General features: G+C 43.8%; 1 protein-coding gene and 1 long non-coding RNA gene across 8 annotated transcripts in view; one reads left to right on the forward strand and one right to left on the reverse strand.

The window, feature by feature from the left end:
* lrrcc1 (leucine rich repeat and coiled-coil centrosomal protein 1) overlaps window positions 1-19499 on the forward strand; it is a 226077-nt gene extending 206578 nt beyond the window's left edge. For 6 of the 7 annotated variants that reach the window (XM_078540669.1, XM_078540673.1, XM_078540674.1 and 3 more), the window contains 3 exons: window positions 6054-6191; window positions 8698-8833; window positions 18100-19499. In XM_078540669.1, coding sequence (XP_078396795.1) covers window positions 6054-6191; window positions 8698-8833; window positions 18100-18222 — 397 coding nt within the window. In that variant the 3' untranslated portion in view covers window positions 18223-19499. Of the gene's footprint in view, window positions 1-6053; window positions 6192-8697; window positions 8834-18099 lie in introns of those variants that run through there. The other variant, XM_078540675.1, reaches the window with a different exon arrangement.
* The window catches only part of LOC144679837 (uncharacterized), a 216087-nt gene that overhangs the window by 114905 nt on the left and 78044 nt on the right, over window positions 1-23138 (reverse strand). The window lies entirely within an intron of this gene.

Below are 23138 nucleotides of genomic sequence, written 5' to 3' on the forward strand. Positions count from 1 at the left end.
CACCACAATCTGTAACCTCATGGCCTTGCACACCCCCCACTCTACCATTACCGTCAAGCCAGGGGATCAACCCTCGTCCATTGAAGAGTGCAGGAGGGAATGCCAGGAGTAGCACCAGGCATACCTAAAAATGAGGTGTCAACCTGGTGAAGCTACAACACAGGGCTACTTGCGTGCCAAACAGCATAAGCAGCAAGTGATAGACAGAGCTAAACGATTCCACAGCCAACAGATCAGATCTAAGCTCTGCAAGCTCTGCCATATCCAGTCGTGAAAGGTGGTGGACAATTAAACAATTCACTGGAGGAGACGGCTCCACAAATATCCCCATCTTCAATGATGGGAGAGCCCAGAACATCAGTGCAAAATATAAGGCTGAATCATTCGCAACAATCTTTAGCCAGAAGTGCTGAGTGGATGATCTATCTTGGCCTCCTTCAGAGGTCCCTAGAATCACAGGTGTCAGTCTTCAGCCAATTCAATTCACTCCACAGGATATCAAGAAACGGCTGAAGGCACTGGATACTGCAAAGGCTATGGGCCCTGACAGTATTCCAGCAATAGTCCTGAAGATTTGGACTCCAGAACTTGGCGCGACCCTGTACAGCTGTACCGCTTCAACACTGGCATCTACCCGGCAATGTGAAAAATTGCCCAGGCATGTCCTGTACACAAAATGCAGGACAAATCCAACGTGGCATACTACAGCCCCATCGGTCTACTCTCCATCATCAGCAAAATGATGGAAGAGATCATCAACAGTTCCATCGCACAGCACTTGCTTAGCAATAACCTGCTCACTGGTGCTCAGTTTGGGTTCCGCCAGGGTTACTCAGCTTCTGACCTCATTACAGCCTTGGTTCAAATATGGACAAAAGAGCTGAACTCCAGAGATGAGGCGAGAGTGACTGACCTTGACATCGTGGCAGCATTTGACCAAGTGTGGCATCAAGGTGCCCCAGCAAAACTGGATTCAATGGGAATCGGGGGAAAACTCTGTACTGGTTGGAGTTATACCTAGCACAAAGGAAGATGGTAAAAGCAAAATATTGCGGATGCTGGAAATCTGATACAAAAACAAAAATTGCTGGAAAAACTCAGCAGGTCTGACAGCATCTGTGGAGAGGAAGACAGAGTTAACGTTTCGAGTCCGTATGACTCTTCATCAGAACTTATAGAGTCATAGAGTTATACAGCACAGAAACAGGCCCTTCGGCCTACTGTGTCCATGCCGGCCATCAAGCACCTATCTATTCTACTCCCATTTTCCAGCACTTGGCCCATAGCCCTGTATACTATGACGTTTCAAGTGCTCATCTAAATACTTCTTAAATGTTGTGAGGGTCCTGTCTCTACCACCCCCTCAGGCAGTGCGTTCCAGATTTCAACCACCCTCTGGGTGAAAAAGCTTTTCCTCAAATCCCCTCTAAACCTCCTGCCCTTTATCTTAAATCTATGACCCCTGGTTATTGACACCTCCGCTAAGGGGAAAAGTTTCTTCCTATCTACCCTATGATAATGATGACACAAGATTTTAAGCCATTTACTGTAACAAAATACGAAAAGCACTGCTAACTAAACACTATCTTTGTGGGCAATTAATACTTTAAACCACAGAATGGAATATCACCACCCCACCCCAACTTCTTATTTTTAGCACCATTGAAAAACACACTTCACAGTTATAGGTTACACTGTTCTTTATGTAGACATTCTGTTCTCCCGAAAACAGTCCGAAGTGATTCTTAGCTCCCAAGGGTTTACATCAGTTCCTTTCCTTTCTCAGCCTGGTAACTTCTAACTCCAGAACTGTCCTTCACGGTAAGAGTATTACTGGAGATCTTCATCAATCCTTGATTGCACAAAGGAAGATGGTTGTGGTTGTTGGAGGTCAATCATCTCAGTTCCAGGACATCATTGCAGAGTTCCTCAGGGTAGTGTCCGAGGTCCAACCATCTTCAGCTGCTTCATCAATGACCTTCCTTCCATGATTAGGTCAGAAGCGGGGATGTTTGCTGGTGATTACACAATTTTCAGCACCATTCGCAACCCCTCAGATGCTGAAGCAGTCCATGTCCAAATGCAGCAAGACCTGGACAATATCCAGGCTTGGGCTGATAAGTGGCAGGTAACATTCACGCCACACAAGTGCCAGGCAATGACCATGTCCAACAAGAGAGAATCTAACCATCCCCTTTGACATTCAATGGCATTACCATCACTGAATCCCCCACTATCAATATCTTGGGGCTTACCATTGACCAGAAGCTGAACTGGACTAGCCATATCAATACTGTGGCTACAAGAGCAGGTCAGAGTCTAGGAATCCTTGGGCGAGTAACTTACCTCCTGACTCCCCAAAGCCTGCCCATAGTCTACAAGGCACAAGTCAGGAGTGTGATGGAATACTCTCCACTTGCTTGGATGAGTGCAGCTCCAACAACACTCAAGAAGTTTGGCACCATCCAGGACAAAGCAGCCTACTTGTTTAGCACCCCTTCCACAAACATTCACACTCTCCACCACCGACGAATAGTGGCAGCAGTGTGTACCATCTACAAGATGCACTGCAGAAACTCACCAAGGCTCCTTGGGCAGCATCTTCCAAACACACGACCGCTACCATCTAGAAGGACAAGGGCAGCAGACACATGGGAGCACCACTGCCTGGAAGTTCCCATCCAAGCCACTCACCACCCTGACTTGGAAATATATCACCATTCCTTCACTGTCGTTGGTTCAAAATCCTGGAACTCCTTCCCTAACAGTGCTGTGGGTGTACCTACACTACAGGGTCTGCAGGGGTTCAAGAAGGCAGCTCACCATCACCTTTTCAAGGGTAATTAGAGATGGGCAATAAATGCTGGCATAGCCAGTGACGCCCACATCCCGTGAAAGAATTTTTTAAAATTACCCTGTGGCAGAACTATATGACATTGTATGTGATGCAAAATAATGAAAGCAGGCAGAATGTCCATTCACATAAAACTTTATTAATCTAAAGATATCCTTAAAAAAGGCAGTTGAACGATTGTGCAGGTTTTTTCATTACATTTCACTTTATGTCCTATAATATTGCTACTTTCATTTCTGCTTCATTTCTGTTTTATGGAAAATAAATATTAGCTGTTTTAGCCTGTAAATCCTGGTCTGTGTTTAATAACAGTAATTCCCAATTGACTGAGATATGCAGTGGGAGTCAGCATTTAATTCAGAAAGCACATTGCTGCAAGTAGGATAATTGTTAATTATCAAGTTGCATGCTTCTGCTGAAGGCAGTTTACTGAAAGGCACAGTCTCTGGATCAGAGCTGACATTGTTTATCAGAACTGCTATGAAACCATAAATAACAAGGGTTTGATTAAAAATCTTGCATTACAAGGTTTCTTTAGATATAGGATCATAGAATGATTATAGCACAGCCTGTTGTGTCCATGCTGGCTCTTGGCAAGAGCAACTCAGCTAGCCTCACCCCACTCCCACCCTTTCCTTATAGCCCTGCAACTTTTTTCTCTTCAAGTGATTATCCAATTCCCTTCTGAAAGCCCCAATAGTATCTGCCTTCACCATGTTCTCAGGTAGTGCATTCCAGATCTTAACCAATCTCTGAGTAAAAAAGATTCTCCTCATGTTGCTATTGTTTCTTTTGCCAATCAATGTCCTTTGGTTCTTGCCCTCTGCTAGTGGGAACAGTTGCTGTCTATCTACTCTCTCTAAATCCCTCATGACTTTGAACACTCTGATCAAATCTCCTCTTAACCACCTTTTCTCTAAGGAAATTAACTTCAGTAGTTTGTTCAATCCATCCATGTAACTGAAATTACTCACTCCTGGAACAATTCTTGTAAATCTGTTCTGGATCCTCACTAAAACCTTGACATCCTCCCTAATATGCAACGTCCAGAATTGCAAATAATACTCCAGTTGAGGCTGAACCAGTGTTGTATAAAGGTTGTAGGGTTGTATAAAGGTTCATCATAACTTCCTTGCTTTTGTACATTATGCTTCTATTTATAAAGCTCAGGATTTTGTATGCCTTATTAACCGCTTGAGTCCTGCACTCAAGTCCAGGTTGTTTATGGGGAGATGGTGGCATAGTGGTCATGTCACTGGGCTAGTAATCCAGATGCCCAGACAAATGCTCTGGGGACATAAGTTCAAATCTTGCCATGGCAGCTGGTGGAATTTCAATTCAATTAATTTTTAAAATCTGGAATTTAAAAGATAGTGTCAGTAATAGTGACCATAAAGCCATTGTTAATTGTTGTAAAAACCTATCTGGTTCAGCGATGTCCTTTAAGGAAGAAAATCTTCCTTCCTTCAGTAGCAGGAAATCTGCCATCCTTATCTGGTCTGGCCTACATGTGACTCCAGACCCATAGTAATGTTGACTCTTTAACTGCCCTCTGAAATGGCCTAGCAAGCTACTCGGTTCAAGGGCAATTAGGGATGGGCACCAAATGCTATCCTTGCCAGAGACCTCCACATCCCATGAAATAATAAATTAATATATATCAGGAAATGAAACGGCCCTCCTACCGAACCTTCCTTCAGTACAAAAAAACAACTGTTCACTACTTTCTTTCCTGTCACTCAGCCAACTTCATATCTATGCTGCCCTTTTCCCTTAAGCCTCACAGGCTTCAACTTTGCTGGCAGGTCTATTATGCGGCATTTTATCAAATTCCTTTTGAAAGTCCATATGCACCTTATCAACCACATCACCCTCATCAACCATCTCTGTTACCTCATCAAAAAGCTCAAATCACCCTAGTTAAACAATATTTTCCTTTAACAAACCCATGCTGGCTTTCCCTAATTAATCCCCACTTGGAGAGGGCAAACAAAGCAAGGGAATACTCAATAAATGGGAAGTTATTGAGAGGGCTGAGGAGGTGAGACACCTTGGAGTGTATGTCCACAGGTTCTTGAAGGTGGCAGGACAACTGGATAAGGTGGTCAAGAAAGCATATGGAATACTTTCTTTTATTGGGCAAGGTATTGAATACAAAAACGGGGATGTAATGATGGAACTGTATAAAATGCTGGTTAGGTCACAGCTGGAATTTTGTGTACGGTTCGAAGGACATAATTGCTCTGGAGAGAGTGCAGAGGAGATTTACAAGAGTGTTTCCAGAGCTTGAAAATTGCAGCTGTGAGAAGAGATAGGATAGGCTAGGGTTGTTTTCCTTAGAACAGTGGAGGCTAAAGAGTAACTTAATTGAGGTGTACAAAATTATGAGCCGTCTAGATAGGGTAGACCGGAAAGACTTGTTTCCCCTAGCTGAGGGGTCAATTACTGGGGGCATAGATTTAAGGTGATTGCTAGAAGGATTAGAGGGGACATGAGGAAAAACTTTTTCACTAAAGGGTGGTGGATGTCTGGAATTCACTGCCTAAATTGGTGGTTGAGGCTGAAATTTTCAACTCATTTAAAAGGTACCTGGATCTACATCTAAAGTGCTGTAACCTGCAAGGCTACGGACCGGGTGCTGGAAAGTGGGATTAAAATGAGCAGCTAGTTTCTTTTTCCTCTTTACCAGCATAAACACGATGGGCTGAATGGCCTCTTTCTGCACCGTAACTTTCCTATGGTTGTCTAAGTGACTGTTAATTTTTTTCCAGCTGATCATCGTTAAAAGCGTTCCCACTGCCAAGGTGAAACTGACTGGCTCATAGTTGCTGGGTTTATCTTTCTTATACTCTTCTATGGACTTTTTAAGATCAGCCATGATCTTCTTGAATGGCAGAGCAGGTTCGAGGGCCAAATGGTCTACTTCTATTTTTTAAGTTCTTATGTGGTAACATTTGCAATTCTCCAGTCCTCTGGCACCATGCCTGTATTTAAGGAGGATTGAAAGAATATGACCAGTACCTCTGCAATTTTCAAACTCACTTCCCTCTGAATCCTCAGATGCATCCCATCCAGTCCTGGTGACTTACCGACTTTAAAAACAGCAAGCCAATTCTGGAAAAATTCCATTATTAATTAACTACCAACATCTGTATATCAGAGCTGATTTTGTCTTTTTGAAATTGTTTTATTCTTATAGTGCTGTCAATAAGAAGTGGCAAGATAAAGCAGAAATACTGACAATGCTGGAAAAGCAGGTCAAACAGATGAAAGAAACCTTTGATGCCAAGGAAAAAAAACTTGTTGAGGAGCGAGACAAAGCTTTGCAAGCTCAGAAGTAAGTTTTGACAACTATAAAATGTTTCATAAGTCTAGTTATTGTATTTGCTATTCAAGTGATGCCATGTATCGTACAAAAGAAGTTGTAAACAATTGACCACCAGACTTTTAATCATCATTTTCTTGCATTTGTATTATAGCCCCACTTATATGACCCAAAACTTTATTTTCCATTGCAACTGCTGCCCTATTCTATGACTTGGCAGCAAAGTTTGCTTTACAATTACTCATCGGTCATTTTCCTTGACCCATTTAAATTAGCAATTTATTTTGTTTTGTAATTTTTTTTATTTGCAATATATTATATATCTATTAAATAACTATGATTCTTCTGCTCAACTGTTGAGTTTCTGAATCTTTATCCCTTTGCTCCCACATTTTAACTCAACAGGAACCTCATGGATTAGTCCTGATATCTTTGTTCCTAGCATTTGTTAGTGATCTTGATTGAAAGAGCACATAAACAAAAGTAGTTTTGTAGAACAGTTGTGTAATCAGTTGTCTTTATTCTTTCTTTTGCACTCTCTCTCTCATATTTTGTTTTAAATATGAGCCTTACCTACAATTTGTTCTGTAGTGTTTCTTCAACTAAACTGCTAGAAACTAAAATAATATATGAATACAGCTATCCCTCATTTAGCACTCCTAAACAAAATGACGTGTTAAATGAAAATCATTTTCCCATAAGAAAACATGTAATAAGGGTGAGTACATTCCTGACCTGTAACTTTTACATTAAAGACCTATTGGGTGCATTGAACTTAACTGGCCCAAAAATCCTCTTACTGACTCTTAATTTACAGTATTAACTCTTTCAACTTGCCTGTTGCTTGCTACTTCCCACCTCAGCTCACCACCTCTCCAGCTCACTGTTTCCCTCCCACTCGCCACCTCTCTCTATTGCTGCTCTCGTTCATGGTTTCCTCACTGTGAACGAGGGCTTGGGATAGGTGTGGCAAGTGGGAAGGAGGGAGCACAAGGGTCGGTCAGCAGAGGGTTGGGGAGAGCTTACAAGTGGGAAGATTGGCAAGCGGGAGGGCTGGGGAGGGAAGTGGCGAGCAAGAGGGTCAACGAGCACAAGGGTCAGAGAGTGGAAGTGGTGGGGAGTGACGGCAAGCGGGAGGGGCAGGTAGCAGCAGTGGGCAGGAGAGTTAGTGAGCGGTGGCGCAGGCAACAACAGTGAGCAGGAGGAGCAGGGAGGAAGGCAGCGAGTGGAAGGGTTGGCAATAAGCAGTGAGCGGGAGACTCGGGGAGTGGCGGTGAGCAGGAGAGGCAGCAAGTGGCAATTTGTTTTTAAGAAGACTGAGCGTGCTCAGTAACCGCATTAAAATGAAAGTGAAGACAACGCAATTGGGGAAACACGCCTAATTTACCAACCACGCTAAAATGAAAACAAGCTATTAGAATGCACTTTAGAAGAGGGACATCTGTACAACTAGCCAAATGGTACAGATGAATTTTAGGAAATTGAGGTATGCAGCACAATTCAAATGCAACCCACAACATTAGTTATGGGCAAGAATATTCAAATCCAGGAAGAACCTGAGACCTTCAAATATAAAAAAAACTTTAATGGCGTTGCTGAAAGACACAGAAGACACTCCAGTGTATCTTTTTTGAAATTTTGTTTAAACTCATATTTTGAACATTAGAAAAGCTAGTAACCCCAAAAAAAAATCAAAATAACTTAGATTAAATTTTTTCAGCAAACATTGGCTGTGATGTGGGGAAATGTAACACAATGTCACCAACTGGCCAGGTTGTGCAATTACAGAGTGATGAGTTCAGTCATTTTCCTTTTAAATTTGGATGAAAGAATTTATAATAGAAAAAATTGACTCAAATTTATGACGATCAGATAGACAGCAGGAAGTAGGATTTTTTTGACAGGAGGTCTGCACAGGGAAAAGATTTTTAGGAAGACATAGATAGTGATCAGCATTTTAGAGATTAAAGAATATCATCTTCTTTTCCTCATACAAACCATGCTGTAAAATATCAAACATGAAATGTTAACATTTTTTTAACCTATTGCTTACTCCTTGACAAATTGGGGAAACCCTCAACAATTTAACCAAAATGTAAAACCTACCTTGTAAGTGTTCAGAATCCCTCATCTAGTCCCCAATTTTAATTATAGTATAATTAAAACCTATATAAAGAATAATATCTTGGTTCTTTTTCATTAAGAAAACAATTTGGAACATTTTGAATTGTTTTATATTTTGTTTGTACCTTATTACTATTCATTCTTACAGTATTGTGTTCCTATTGTACATCTCCATGCTGAATTCTCAAAGTAACTTATGTTTCCTTACAATTTCAAGTGCTCTGAGAATGTTTGTGATCTAGCTTTGCATGTCTGCATAACTTGTTCTTAACACACATCTGTAGCTGTGTAACAGCAAAAAGATTTACACTTTATTTGAGTTTAATATTTGTAGACAAGCATTTTTTTTACATATTATATACAGAACATTTTGGTGTCTGTTAAAATCACTTAGGGCTGCAGCAGAAAAACTTCATTCCATGGATGATGCATTCAGGCACCAGCTTGAGACCATACAGGTATCTCAACAGGCCCAACTTCTGCAATTGGCCAGTGAAAAGCAAAAGGAAATTGAAGCAGCCAAAGAAAAGGTAACACTTTCTCTGTACACTTTAGAGAACACTTAATTACATCCCTGGAATATTCCAAAGTGTTTCACAATCAAAGGATTACTCTTGAGATATAGTTACTGTTTTGATCTAAATAAATACATCAGCAAGGTCCCACAAACATCAAATGAATCAATGGCCAGAGAATCTATTTTAGGTGGTGTTGGTTGAAGCAGAAACATTGGCCAGGACATCCTGTTCTGCTGTGATTTAGCATCTCATCCAAAAGGTGACATCTCTGACAATGCATCCCTCCCTCAGTATTGTACTGAAATGAGATGAAATAATGGGCAGATTTTTCTGTTATTGTGCTTGGATGTTATTAGATCCCCTAGGTGTAGAGAATCAGGTGAGCAGGATCTCATGCTGGTAATGGAACAGATTTTTTTTTTCTGTCTATGTGAATAAATTGTCAAAAATGAGGCAGGTTCCAAGATACGTGTTGGATCCACATCGCTTCGTTATAAATCCTATATGCCCAAGCGCAGTAACAGAAAAATGTGCGTATGTGACTTCAAGTTTATGTTGGCAATGAACCCACAGCTTTCTGATAGAGGTAGAAATGCTACAATTGAGCCAAGATAACATTTGTAAAAAGATCTTCATTGAGTTGAACATTGATAAGCAATTGAACTTAGAAATATTTGCCCTTGTTAAGGCTTAACTAACATATGCCAAGTATAGTTAGACTCTAAACAGATCAAATCTCATTGACAGCACTTTTATGGAGTGGACACATTGCAAAGTGTGATGCAGCGTCCGCGGCCAGGATTTTCTGGACCCATCATGGCAGGACCTGCCGCAGGAGATTCGGTAACCCAGCCAAAAGTCCATTGACTTTCAGAAGGACCTGACGATCCCAGCGGCGGGTAGGGCCAGAAAATCCCGCCCCAAGGAAGGAATGTGCTTCCTCCCCATGCTTATCAAGGTCAGCCCACTGGCATCCACACATTACAGGACTCAAAGCATCCACCAGAGCACACGTGCATATGTCGCCTCTTCCCACATGACCCCAGCTCACGTGGTCTGGTGTAGTTCGGCGTTGTGCAGCAACTGATGTAACCCAAAAGGGCTCACAGCCACCTTCAGAAATATGTCGACATTCACTCCGAGGTGCTTCTGTTCCCCTATACCTCTCAATACCCTACCATTTATTGTGTAATCTCTTGCCTAGTTAACCTTCCCCAAATATATTACCACACACTTCTCTGGATTGAACTCCATTTGCCACTTTTCTGTCCACCTGACCAGTCTTTTGATATCTTCCTGCAGTCGTCAGCTTTTTTCTTCTTTATCAATCACACAACCAACTTTGTATCGTCTGCAAACTTCTTAATCATATTCTCTACATTGAAGTCCAAATCATTCATATATACCACATAAATCAAGGGACCTAGTACTGAGCTCTGAGTAACCCCACTGTAAACAACTTTCCAGTCGCACAAACATCCATTGACCATTAGCCTTTGCTTCCTGCCTCTGAGCTAATTTTGGATCCAACTTGCCGCTTTGCCTTGGATCCTATGAGCTTTTACTTTGATGGCCAGCCTGCCATGTGGGTCTTGCTAAAATCATTCAGACTAAATCAAATTTCCATCAACCCAACTTGTTAGCTGCTCAAAAAAATTCAGTCATATTAGTCAAACATGACCTTCTCTTAACAAATCCATGCTGACTGTCTTGGATTAATCTGTGTCTTTCTAAATGAAGATTTGTCTTGCCCCTCAAAAGCTTTTCCAGTAATTTTCTCACCGCCATGATTAGGCTGACTGAGCTGTAATTATTCGACCTATCCAATTCTCCCTTTTTGAACAATGTTACAATGTCCTCCAGTATTCTGGCATCACACCTGTAGCCCGAGAGGATTGGAAAAAGATGGCCAGAACCTCCACTACTTCTCTTGCTTCCATCAACGACCTAGGATGCATTTTGTCTGAGCCTAGGGGTTTATTTACTTTCAAAGATGTTAAATCCCTTTAATACTTCTTCTCTGACTTTTTATTCATTCATGGGATGTGGGCATCGCTGGCTAGACGAGCATTTATTGCCCATCCCTAATTGCCCTTGAGAATTCTTGAACCACTGCAGTCCACGTGGTGTAGGTACACCTGCAGTGTTAATTTCATCTGATATTTCACACTTCTCCTCCCTGATTGCAATGTCTGTATCAGCCCTCTCTGTGAAAACAGAAACGAAGGCCTGGATTTTTGCTCCCAGGTTGGGAATGCAGAATCAGGACATTTCCTGGCTCTGCAAAGCCTACCTGGGAGAAAGTGGCCTGGAAGGTCGGATTTTCATTCCAAGGTGGTGGTGCTTTGTGGGAGTGGGACCGGGCAAACCTGGAACAAGTGTGGATGATGCCAGGTACAGAGGCGGGCTGGGTAGAAGGCCTGTCTTGGTGCACCAGCACTGTATTGAAGTTTCTAAAAAGGACAGAAAAACATAAAACAGCCCTCCAGCCCTCACCTCTCACATCACCTCACCCCCAACACACTCCCCATGACCCATCCATGTTAACCCATGCCACCTCATGCCCTTCGCCCACTCCCATGGAACCGTCATATCCCCCCCCATGCTAACCTAAGACCCCTGACCACCCAACATGGTCCTTTATAGCCCCTATGCCAATTTAGTGCCAACCCATGTACCCCCCCCACCCACCACCTTTTGTCCTTACACCTACCATACCAACTCACCCAGTGTCCACCATGGGTAGACCTCAGGACCCATGCTGAGATTAAATAAAATAAAGCTTCAAGTGTCTAAATGCTCTCATTCTTAAAAACCCATTTACTCCATTTGCATTCCTTCAACAGCATTATCCCTTGTAACAACAAGCATTTCTTTCAGTTGCATAATCCTTTATTAAAACAAGCATTGGAATTCATAGTTCCATTTCAAAGAGCCATAACCACCTGGATCTGTCAATCAAACTGTGAAATGGCAGACATCCTACTGAGATAATGGACTGTTGTGAAATCAGTCATGCAGCAATATCCAGTATTGGTAGCTCTAAGGCTTATGACAACAATCATTTTTTAACACTCCAGATAGTTTTTTCAAAGAGTTAAAGGGCAGGAGTTTTAAATTCTTTGTCAGCTTGACAGTTCATCTTGACAGTTGTTTTTGAAAGTTCCAATGAGTTTCAAATTTTCAATGAGCTTATGCATTTCTTACGCATATTCATGCCTACTGTTAGATCCCAAAAGACACCTTACCTCTCCCAAAGGGCATTTGACCTCTCCCAAATGGTACTTGACCTCTCCCAAATGGCACCTGACCTCCCCCAAAGCTGTCCCGAGACCATACCCAAAGCGGTACCAAAGGGGACCCTGGTTATCTAAATGAATCCACAAAGTTCAGACCTGCTCCTACCAGGTCTAATTTGCGCACATCACATTTCAGACACCCTCTCACACCAAAATTAGACATGAGTGGAGGCAGCTGCTGATTTCTATGGGTAGCTGACTCCGCAAAACATGCCTGTGTGAATCCAATCTCGGTCCATTTCCAGCTCTGCAAAAAAGGTAGGTGCCATGTTCGGCGGGGTGGGACTTCAGGATTTTGGCCTCTTCCACCATTTTTGATGCAACGGAGAGTCTCTCTGTCATGATGCAAATCCAAGCCAAAGTATTCAGTCAGAACTATACCAAAGTCCCCTGCCTCCCAGACATTAGTTACCCTTATGCTCTCTAATAGACTCTGCTCTTTCTTTAGTCATCCTCTGCCCTTTATGTATTTTGGAAAAAGGATTTTACTTGCCAATATTTTTATGCCCTCTCTTTGCTTTCCTAACCTTTCATAATTCTACCCCTACACTTTTTATACGCTCTAGGTTTTCTGAACCAGATGGATTTTTACAACAATTGGTGACGGTTGTCTTGGTCACCATTACTGAGACTACCTTTATATTCCAGATGTATTAATTTAATTTAAATTCCACCAGCTGCCATTATGGGATTTGAACCCGTGTCCCCAGATCATTAGCCTGGAGCTCCAGCTTACTAGTCCAGTGACATTACCACGAGGCCACCATCATCATGCCAACTTTTGGCAGAATAGTTACTCAGGAAATGTTAGAAGGATTAAAACCAGTTCTAACTCAGGGTAACCATATTAGTGACCCCAACTCCCCACTGGACCCCCTGACTAGCCCCCTAACCATTTGTCCACACCCCCAACAACCCCCCCTGACTATCCCCTTACCATCCAACTACCCCCACAACCTTTACCCCCAACACCCCACCCCAACTACACCCTCAACACCCACCTCGACAACCCCTACCGCCCCCCAACCCATGCTACTCCCTCACCTACTTACCTTTTCTCCCTAGCTTGTCAGTGGCATTTAAACAAAGGGATATTTAAATTAACCGGTGTACGGTAGCTAGTGCTGTAAAAAGGGGGAATGGCTTGACATCCCGCAACGCTTCTACACTAAGAAGGAAGAACTCCAGGAGCAGGTGCGCACCACATTTTTCAGGTCGCCCAGTTGGAAGTCTGAGCGAGAAATATGGAACTCCAGTGTAAGGCAAATAAAAGGACGTACATTGAGCTGCAGTTCCTGTCTCAGTAATAGCTCTAATATCATGCTCCTGCATGTCAATCTCTGCTCTCAGCTTATCTTCCTTATTTTCCAGATTTCTTGTATTTAAGTGTATACCATTTTGCCCTGCCAAACTCCCAGCAAGCAGATGCCTATAATGACTCCTGCTGCCACTCAAATTCTGAAAGCAGGAGCTCAGAATGCTCTAACTGGTGACACTTCCTGCACATGTGATCGTCCAGGCCATGAGAGGCATGCAGCATTTCCCACATGACACAGGATATGCACTCCACCGGGCTGTTCCTTACCGTGCCTTTATCTTCTAGACTATTATCTAGAAACACTTACCAGCTACTCACCAAGACTCAGTGTCTCCTGTTTCCTCACTCAGATCGCTCTGTTTTTATAAAAGACCAGAACAGCACTTCTTCCCTCACTGCACCAAATTCCCGCAATCGCCAAATTCCCAGAGTTAAGTACTCTGTCAAAATAGTACTCCGTTGAGCTGAAATTGGGCTACTTCCACAGCATCAGCCTTCGTATATAATAGATCGTCCTCCGCCAACTCCAGCGTGATGCAATTACCCAATATATCTTCTCCTCCCTTTTCAGCATTCTGAAGCGACCATTCCCTCTGCAACACCCTGTTCCGCTCCTCAGTCACTTCCAAAACCTCCCACTTTCCTATGGTACCTTTCCATGCAAGCTCAGGAGATGCAACCCTTGCCCCTTTATATCCTGCCTTTTCACTGTCCGAGGTCCCAAACACTCCTTCCAAGTGATACAGTAACTTACTTCTGCTTCTTTCAATTTAATATACTGTATTTGATGCTCACGATGTGGTCTCCTCTACACTGGGGAGATCAAACATAGAATGGGTGACCGCTTTGCTGAATACCTCTATTCAGACTACAAGTGTGATCCCAAATTTCCTGTCGCCTGTTATTTTAATTCTCCACATTGCTCTCTCTCTGACCTTTCTGTCCGTGCCCTGCGACAGTGGTCCAATGAAATGCAACGCAAGATTGGGCACTTTACAGCTTCCTGGACTTAACATTGCACTCAACAATTTTCGATCATAATCTCTGTCCCCTATTTACTCGGTTGCCTGAATTTTAGGCCTGGTGCAGGCAAGAGCAGAAGTGAATGTGAAATCTGCTTCTGCCCGCAATTGGCTGTCAACATCGATTTCACGCTGCCCAGCCAATTAATTGTCGGCCAGCATGAAACATGCACTGAGAGGCTCGGCACTGCCAGCAGAGACGGGAAAAGGGCGGGCACCAGGAGGAATAAGGGTAAGGGCAGGTGGGGTTTAAATGGAGCTCCCTGAAGGCTGACAGTTGGTATTCAGCAGCCTCAAGGAGCTGCTTTGAGTTTCCAGAGGTCTGGCTAATTGTTTTCAGTTATTGCGCTTCTGCAATATGTCATCCGCACCAGGCAGGATGGAAATGCCCTGAGCCAGTCTGCCCCTGGCTTTTCTGATAAGTGTCTGCGGGCTCTGCTGGAGGCAGTCAGTGCCCAATGCAACATCTTGCTGCCACGAGACAGAAGGAGGAGGCCACTTCGCTTAATAAAAAAGGCCTGGACAGAGGTGACAGGTCAGGTCAATGGACATGATGTCACGCGAAGGACCTGGATCCAGTGCAGCAAAAGGTTCAATGACCACTGCGTTTTGCCAGGGTGAGTACTGAATCCAATTGGAACTGTGGATAGATGTCTTTGTGGGTGGCAGCACATATTGGCACATATTCCTGTTCCTTGAAAGACTACATGTGATTAGACTGGATGGCTGGCATGTATGCGAGGGTGAGGTGCGGCAATGTGATGGGCACCTGAACCGGCAGCTTTGGCGGGGAGGCTGGTATGTTCTGGATGTAGAGGGGGACTAATGAAAGCACTTTTGTCCTGACAGGAGAAGAGGAGTCGCAAAGTGCAGGAGCAAGGACAAATGGTTGGTGGTGTCCCAAATCTTCTGCTCTTAAGTCAGGTGGAGGAGCAAGTACTGGAGATGACGTGCAAACATGGAGCCAGTTCCACTGGTCAGGGAGAGGTAGGGGTCTAGGAGGAGGGTAAGAGTCTAGTGGACAGGGAAGAGATTGATGGAGGGTATGAGAGATGTAGGGCAGTGGTTGTAAGACTGACATGTGAAATCCAATAATCCCTGTTGCTTGTCCATTCAGAAGTCTTAGCTCAGCCAGATGTCCATTCTGAGAAGAAACCAGACTACATGCACTATGATTTCGTAATGCTGTTTGAGACTGACATTTTTTCTTCCTCCCTCAGACGGAACATCCTCACAATCCAAGGACCTCCGAGGATCCTTGACTTCCAAGGTTGACTAGCAGCCAGATGCACCCATGTCACATCCTCCCTCTGCACCATACACCAGCACAGATACAGGCATGTCAGTGGGCATATGCGTTTTGGAGTAGATGGTAGTGCACACTGGTGAAGGCACATCACTCTCGCCTGAGGAGCTGGCGGAGGCAGAGTGTGCCCAGGACGTCGGCAGCCTGAGGATTGCTGGAGTCCAGGACGATGCTGAGTCCGAGGAGCCTCTGGAGTTGTCCATTAGGCGGCAGATGCTGGATGTCCAGCAGGATATACGTGAAGATCTGGCAGAGATCCCTGAGAGTCTGCATGCCATGGCCTGTGTTGTAGGAGTCCATGCAGAGTGTGAGCACTATGTTGGCCCAGAGCTCTGAATACACAGCTTCCTCCATAGAGTGGTGACTCTTATGGAGAAGCAGCTCCAGAAACTCAATCAGAGGTTTCTGTGTTGTGTTCAGATCTGCGAGTCCACACACTGGCAGTGACCTCAGCAGGTGTGAGTAGCCAGCCATCCAAGCGTGCTGGTGCAATGAGCAACCTTGGCACCTGAGAGTGACACAGGATATAGACATCATGGTAGCTTCCTGGATACTTGGCACAAACCTGCAGTATCTCACCCTTGTGATCACACACAATCTGGACATTTCGAGAGTGGAAGCAAAGGCTTCCCCACTGGTGCCTTGACGGACACATGCATGCAGTCAATGGCTGCCTGAATTCAGGGAAATCCTGCAATTGCAGTGAAGCCTCTTGCTCGCTTGGCCTGACTGGCCCTGTCAGTCATAAAGTGAATGAAGGTGTTGGCCCTTCAGAAAAGCGCATCTGTGACCAACTTGATGTAGCTGTGGGCAGCGGATTTCAAGATTCCACAAAGATCCCCTACTGATCTCTGATATGAGCCTGAGGCATAAAAGTTCAGAGCCACTGTCATCTTCAGAGGCACTGGCATAGGGTGGCCTCCTACACAGTTGGAGGTTATTTCGGGGCCAATCATCTCATAGATAGAGGTGACTGTCCTTGCAGAGGTGGAGCCTTCTTTGGCACTGAACCTCTGACATGTGCAGGTAGCATGATCGCTGCCTATACACACTACCTGCTGGGCAGTAACACCTACTCAGGACCCTTCTGTCTCGCAAATCCTGCTGGCCCTCCACTCCTGGCTGCGCCTCTCAGTCCATAGGACAGACTCTGGGATGGTGCCTGTGGGCAACTGGCCTCCTGTCCTTTCTGGCCCTCACCTCTTTTGAGGAGGTCTCTCCAGCTGAGTATACAATCCCCATGTTTATCCAGACGGTTGCACAGGTTTCTGCACTGAGGGGTCATTCTGCAGATAGCCTCTGCAAATGTTTAGCAATCGGAGAATTATCCAAATCACCTCCAAAAAAAATGCCAGAAACAATCTCTAAACCAACTCGCAGCAAAATCCTAGCTCTTCAACTTACCAACATCTTCTGGATGTAGAATGAATGAAAAAACATGAAGGCGTACATGCGCACAGGCCATTCAAAATCACGATGAATTAGACTTTTAATGGTCTTTAACTGTCAGTGGGTGCACTTCCGACTTCCATGCGCAACTGTCGACCAAAATGTCATGAGGTGACGCAATGACATCGGATGCCCTCCTGAGGTCATTACGCCCCATTTTGCGAACATTCGTGTCTACCGTGCACCCACTCAGTGAACTTAAAATTCTGGCCCATGTTTCTTTGCTAGTTTGTTTTTTTTTCTCTATTCTCTGTTGTTGCCTTCACTTTGTGTTCAGACGACAGGCTATCCTGCCATTCGCACCTGCTCTAGATACACCTTTTGTTTCTTTGCTTGTCCCATTACCACTTCTCCTGGCCTTGCAAATTGGGAACATTTGCCATTTAATCTCTCCTGCCCTACATTCTATTGCTGACCTTCGCTTTTGTTCTTCTTCTCCACCAGCACCCCCGCCACCTTCACTTGTTTAAAACCTATTACATTTCCAATTTCCCCCAGTTCTGATGAAAGTTCACAGACATGAAATGTTAACTTTTGTTTCTGCCTCCACAGATGCTACCTGACTTGCCGAGTATTTCCAACATTGTCCGTTTTTATTATAGCATCATTTAAAGTATTTTGCACACGTTGTGAGCAAGAAAACATCTCTTGAACTGCCTGTTCATTTATAGTTAGGCTGGTAATCTGTTATGTAATCATTAGCAAACAATATGATATGTGTTTAAATCCAATCATTCATACACTTGTTTCTTTGATGTTTTATCATTGCGGGTATATTTATTATGCAACTTGCTACTATATATTCTTCATGTTAAAAAACAAGTTCAAAAACTCATATATCAACCGCTGCAAGATAAAATGTAATCATACATTAAATCCTTTAGGTCTATGAAGTGGAAGAAGAAATGCGTCAGCTTCTCCGAGAAACAGCAAATGGCAAAAAAACCATGGAGGAAAAAATACGGAAGCTGACCAGTGCCCTCAATGACATCAAACAAGAATTGTGAGAATACAACAAACAAGCATCTAATAATAATAAAATCCATTCCACTTATCAAGACGCTTAAAATTAAATTAATTTCCTTGAATTTAAGCCAGTTTAATAAATTCCTGCTGATTGGAAAATGACGAACATATCTATTTAAATGCCTGGAGAGTGGGTCTCCTTCTGTCTTATGGTGTGGTGTGATAAGTACAGACTAGTGGCACCCCAAACTCAATCTTTGATTTGTGCTGGTTATTGTCAGCCAATGGAGACATTACAGTTAACTTCGCTGTCTCTTGGTAAGAGGGTAAACATGTTGGGCAAGAGTCCCTACAGTGCAAGCCTTCCCACTTGTGCTTTCTGTACACAGTGACTCCTGCTTGGAATGTTCTCATGTATGGGTATCACTGGACTTGGTAGGGATGCCAAGCAACTGAATAGTATGCAGGCATTATAACAGCCATATAGCTGAAGCATCAGAAGATTTCTCTGTGTGGAACTATATGAGAGCGTGAATGATGTCTATAGGGTAAGAAAGGAGTAAAATTAACTAAAATCAATTGGATAGTTTAATTGCTTTTCTTCTTTGAGTTTTTTTTTATTCATTCACGGGATGTGGGCTTCACTAGCTGGGCCAGCATTTATCGCCCATCCCTAGTTGCCCTTGAGAAGGTGGTGGTGAGCTGCCTTCTTGAACCGCTGCAGTCCATGTGGTGTAGGTACACCCACATTACTTCACCAAGATCACAGTTTCTTTGTGTTATGGATATACTTTTATTCTAGTTTATTGTATGATCTTAATGCTGGTTAGAGCTTTGTATACCCTGTAACAGCGTAATTTGGAAACAAAGAACTTTCCATCCAAAATAACTTTTTTGATTCACACAGTTAGATTCCTATTCAGTTTTGGTGTAAACAATTAAACCATCCACTGTATCAGCTCAGTGGGCAACTGTGTTACACAATATGATACTGAAATATATGAAGATGAAAGATTTCTGATTCTATCCCTGGAGGGGAAAATTGATTTAAGTTTCCGCCTACATGAGAAGGTATAAAAGGAGAGGAGCGGAGAATAAAAAACATAAATAAAATATATGTGCCACACTATGGTGTTGCTACATAACATAAACAGTTTGCGGGATTTATATCAATATATAAATCTGCTTTGTTTTTTCTGAGGGTTAATTTAACATTCATAAATGCATTTGTAATCACATTAAATGTGTTAAACTTTATTTATTTAAAAGGTGTAAAAATAATAGTTTGTACTTACCTCAATAAAATGTTTTTCAATTACTTTTATGTATTGTTGATTTGTTCCTACATTTATACAAGTATAACGTAATTTTGAAGTGATTAACATTCTACTTATAGAAGCCTTACAATTGCAGATTGAGTTTTTCATTTCATTCTATGTAAAATTAACATTCTGTCATCTAATTGAGGCAAATAATGTGTGTCATGCCAAACTGGCATGGGAACATTACAATTATAACAATTAAAACTTGTATGCATGTTTTTAAAAAAAACGACACTGCTGATCTTTAAAATGGCTTCCACAGGTCACCTGACTTTTGGAACTGCAAGTTGGCCAAACTATGGAAGTTTCTAACAGTGTGTTACAATGAACCTGCCAAGACCACATTCTTACAGAATGTCACACTTGCCATTGTCAGGACTTACCCCAAAATAGCAAGGACAATAAGGCCTCAAACCTTTTGTCTCCAAGACTACCAGGTAATAAAGGAGAACTAACCAAAACTGATTATGCACATGGAAAGTACTAAAGACCCCTATCTGCCTCTATTGTATGCCGATGGCTATTAACCATGGGCAGTGGAATATCCTTCATTTAAATGAATAGACTATCAAATGCTTTCCATCGTGTATCAATGACCGGTCATCACATGACTAAAACTTTGACTTTTGAAAGCTTTTCATTATAAGCCCTGCTTGCTTTTAGGCATTAGAAGGAACATCACTGCTGAATACAGGCTATAAAATCTAACCTTCTCCCAAGCCACAAGACATAAAGTTTTGAAGCCTCCTTGAAAGCCTGTTTCTGAAAGATCCCAAATTTGCCTGGAAAAGGGAAACTTGTCCTCTAGCTACAAGTATTACCAAGGCTGTCTACACTACTTGCTGTGTATCTCTTATTCCAGAGAAACTCCACAAAATCCTATCTTCAGTCTCTTGACTCTGGACTTGTCTGAACTTCAGCCCTCGAACAGAAAAGCCCATCTCACTGGACTCTTATGAACACGTGAATTGTTAACTATTCTGTTTCGTTTTAATATTCATAGAAGTGAAATTCCTTTCTTTTGCTGTATCTTTCTTGTGTGTACCTGGTGTATGTGAAGTAGTGATAAACCTTTAAAGGAAATGTGTGTGTGAATAAATAATGCGCCTGGTTTAAAAATTCCTGAAAGTCTGCTGATCATGACTTTATAAAAACTGACCACACAAAATCAGGGGGTTTGGGAACACTCAGCCTTATCTAAATTAAACCACAATGGTTACCGACAGAAGGATAGAAGAATTGGGGGGTTTCAGTCTGTCCCTCTCCCCAGTCTATAACATGTGCTTTTAAATGTTTTATTGCAACTTCACTACTATGTAGGCTCCCCCACCCCCATGTCATATCTGCATTAGAACATAAGAAATAAGAGCAAGAGTAGACCATTCAAACCTTCCAACCTGCTCCACCATTCAATAAGATCTACGTCAACTCCACCTTCCTGCATTATCTCCATATCCCTAATTCCCTTACTATCAAAAAATCTATTGATCCCTGTCTTGAATATATTCAATGACTATGCATCCATGACTCTGGTGTAGAGAATTCCAAAGATTTGCAACCTTTTGAATGAAGAATTTCCTCCTTATCTCAGTTCCAAATGGTCAATCCATCATTCTGAGACTACAATCCCTAGTTCTAGACTCCCCTACCAGGGGAAAACCTTCCAGTATCTACATTTTCAAGCTTCTTAAGAATTTTATGTTCAGTGAAGATTGGCTGGGATTTTCCATGCCTTGCTGGCATTGGGCATGTTCGGTGGCGTGAGTGGACAATATGGAGAGAAGGCCAAAGATCAGTTTCATGATGTCGTGAAACCAGTTTGTGATCGTCCGTTGAGCCCTTCAATGGCGGGCCGCATTCCCTGTCATCAGACATCAGGAACCTCATTGTAATACATTGATATAACATAAGGCCAGCCCAACAGATTCATCCCCCCCTGCTGGATCTTCTGCCCATGTCAGCGGGAAAACACACCAGTGCAGAACACGTCTTGACAAGTGTGACGTGCAGAAGTCGGGACTTACCGCAAGGGCCTTGCTCTCGTCACAGGCATCCGAGGAGCACAAGATGCTGGAGCCCAACAGCATCAGGATCCTGGAGGAACATCCATGGCATCCTGGGTGGATTCCCATGGACATGGCTCTGCTGTGAAGCAGCTCACAAAAATTGGGAAGTCACTGTTGATGCTCACAAAGGATGATGGTCGAAGGGGTGAGAGAGGAAGGTCTAGGAACAACTGGGAGAGGAAGAGGTCGGGGGTTGAGGTTGGGAGGGGGGAATGAAGCTGTGAGTTTGGGGGGAATGAAGGTGTCATGGGGGTGAGGTTGGGGGGAAGGAGGGGGGAGTAGGGAGAAAATGGCAACTGGGGAGGTATATATAAGGGGGGTGGAAGGTGTAAGGGAAGAAGTCCAGTGGGAGGAAGAAATGCAGAGAGGGGAGGGAATCTGTGGGCAGGAAGGAGGCGAAGAGGGGAGGGAGTCCGGAGGTGGAAAGAAGGAGTGCAGGGAGGGGATGGAGTAAGGGTGGCAGAAGAAGTAATGGTGTAGGAAGGGGGAAGGAGTAAGGCTGGAATAAGAGTAAGGCTGGAGGAAAGAATCAGGAGGGAGGAAGGATTAAGGGTGGCGGAAGAGGTAAGAGTGTCTGAGGGAATCGGGGTGGGAGGACGAAGGGGTTATGGGGGTGGGGAGGGGACTGGAGGGGGGAAGGGGTTCCAGGGAGGAAGGGGTCCGGAGAGGGGGATGATGGGTCCATGACTGCCTCCTGGGCAGCAAACTGAGGGGGGGCGTGGTATGAGGGAATGGTGAGAATGATCAAGGGCAGAGTGAGGCTGTAGGTTGGGAGGATGAGGGTTCTACAGTAGCAGTAGAAGGATGAATGAGGATGGTTGGTGGAGAGTTGGAGGCAGACACGGACTCGGGCTGAGAAGGGGGAGGTCATGGAGATGAATGTAGATGGGGGTGGGATTTTCGGGAAGGAAGGAAACGTGCACGTTTAACTGGACATCCCCGAAGGAAAAGGGGTGTGTCTGATAGATCATGGAGGGGAGGTGAAAGGTGATGCCGGTGGTGGGAGGGTGGTCAACTGTGATGGGGGAAAGGAAATGGGTGACTAGGGGAGGGGAAAAGACAGGGGAGCTGTCGAAAAAGCAAATCCATACCACGCTGTCTAAATCGAAAGTGAAAAGACAGTCATGGTGGGTGAGATCAGGTGCTGCATGGGAGTGTGATCATTGGGTGGGCGGAGATGCAGGTCAGCTCAGATGGACAACTGAAAGCAAACCCTGGCAGGCAGCATTCAGGACATTGAGGTAAGTATGATATGTGAAGGATCCGCGTGCATGGGAGAGTGCTTGCGCGAGACTCCGAAAAGCCCTGCCACAAATACACTTCTCCCTCCAGAATCACTCGTTAGCCAATTGCTCCCCCCTAGTGACAGAGGACAAGGTTGAGGGAGTCACAGGCAAAGGGGGCTCAAAGGGAGAGGGCAGCCTCTGACATTCCTGAGTGGAAAAGCCAGGGGGGTCCAGCTGCCACTCCTCTTCCCTTCGGGTACTCGGGGACCCTGGCCTGACTCCCTTTCCCTCTCGCGTTGCCACTGCAGGAACTCACCTATGGCTACAGCAATAGAGTTCAGAT

Source organism: Cetorhinus maximus, chromosome 4 (assembly GCF_964194155.1).
Source record: "Cetorhinus maximus chromosome 4, sCetMax3.hap1.1, whole genome shotgun sequence".
Lineage (NCBI taxonomy): Eukaryota > Metazoa > Chordata > Chondrichthyes > Lamniformes > Cetorhinidae > Cetorhinus > Cetorhinus maximus.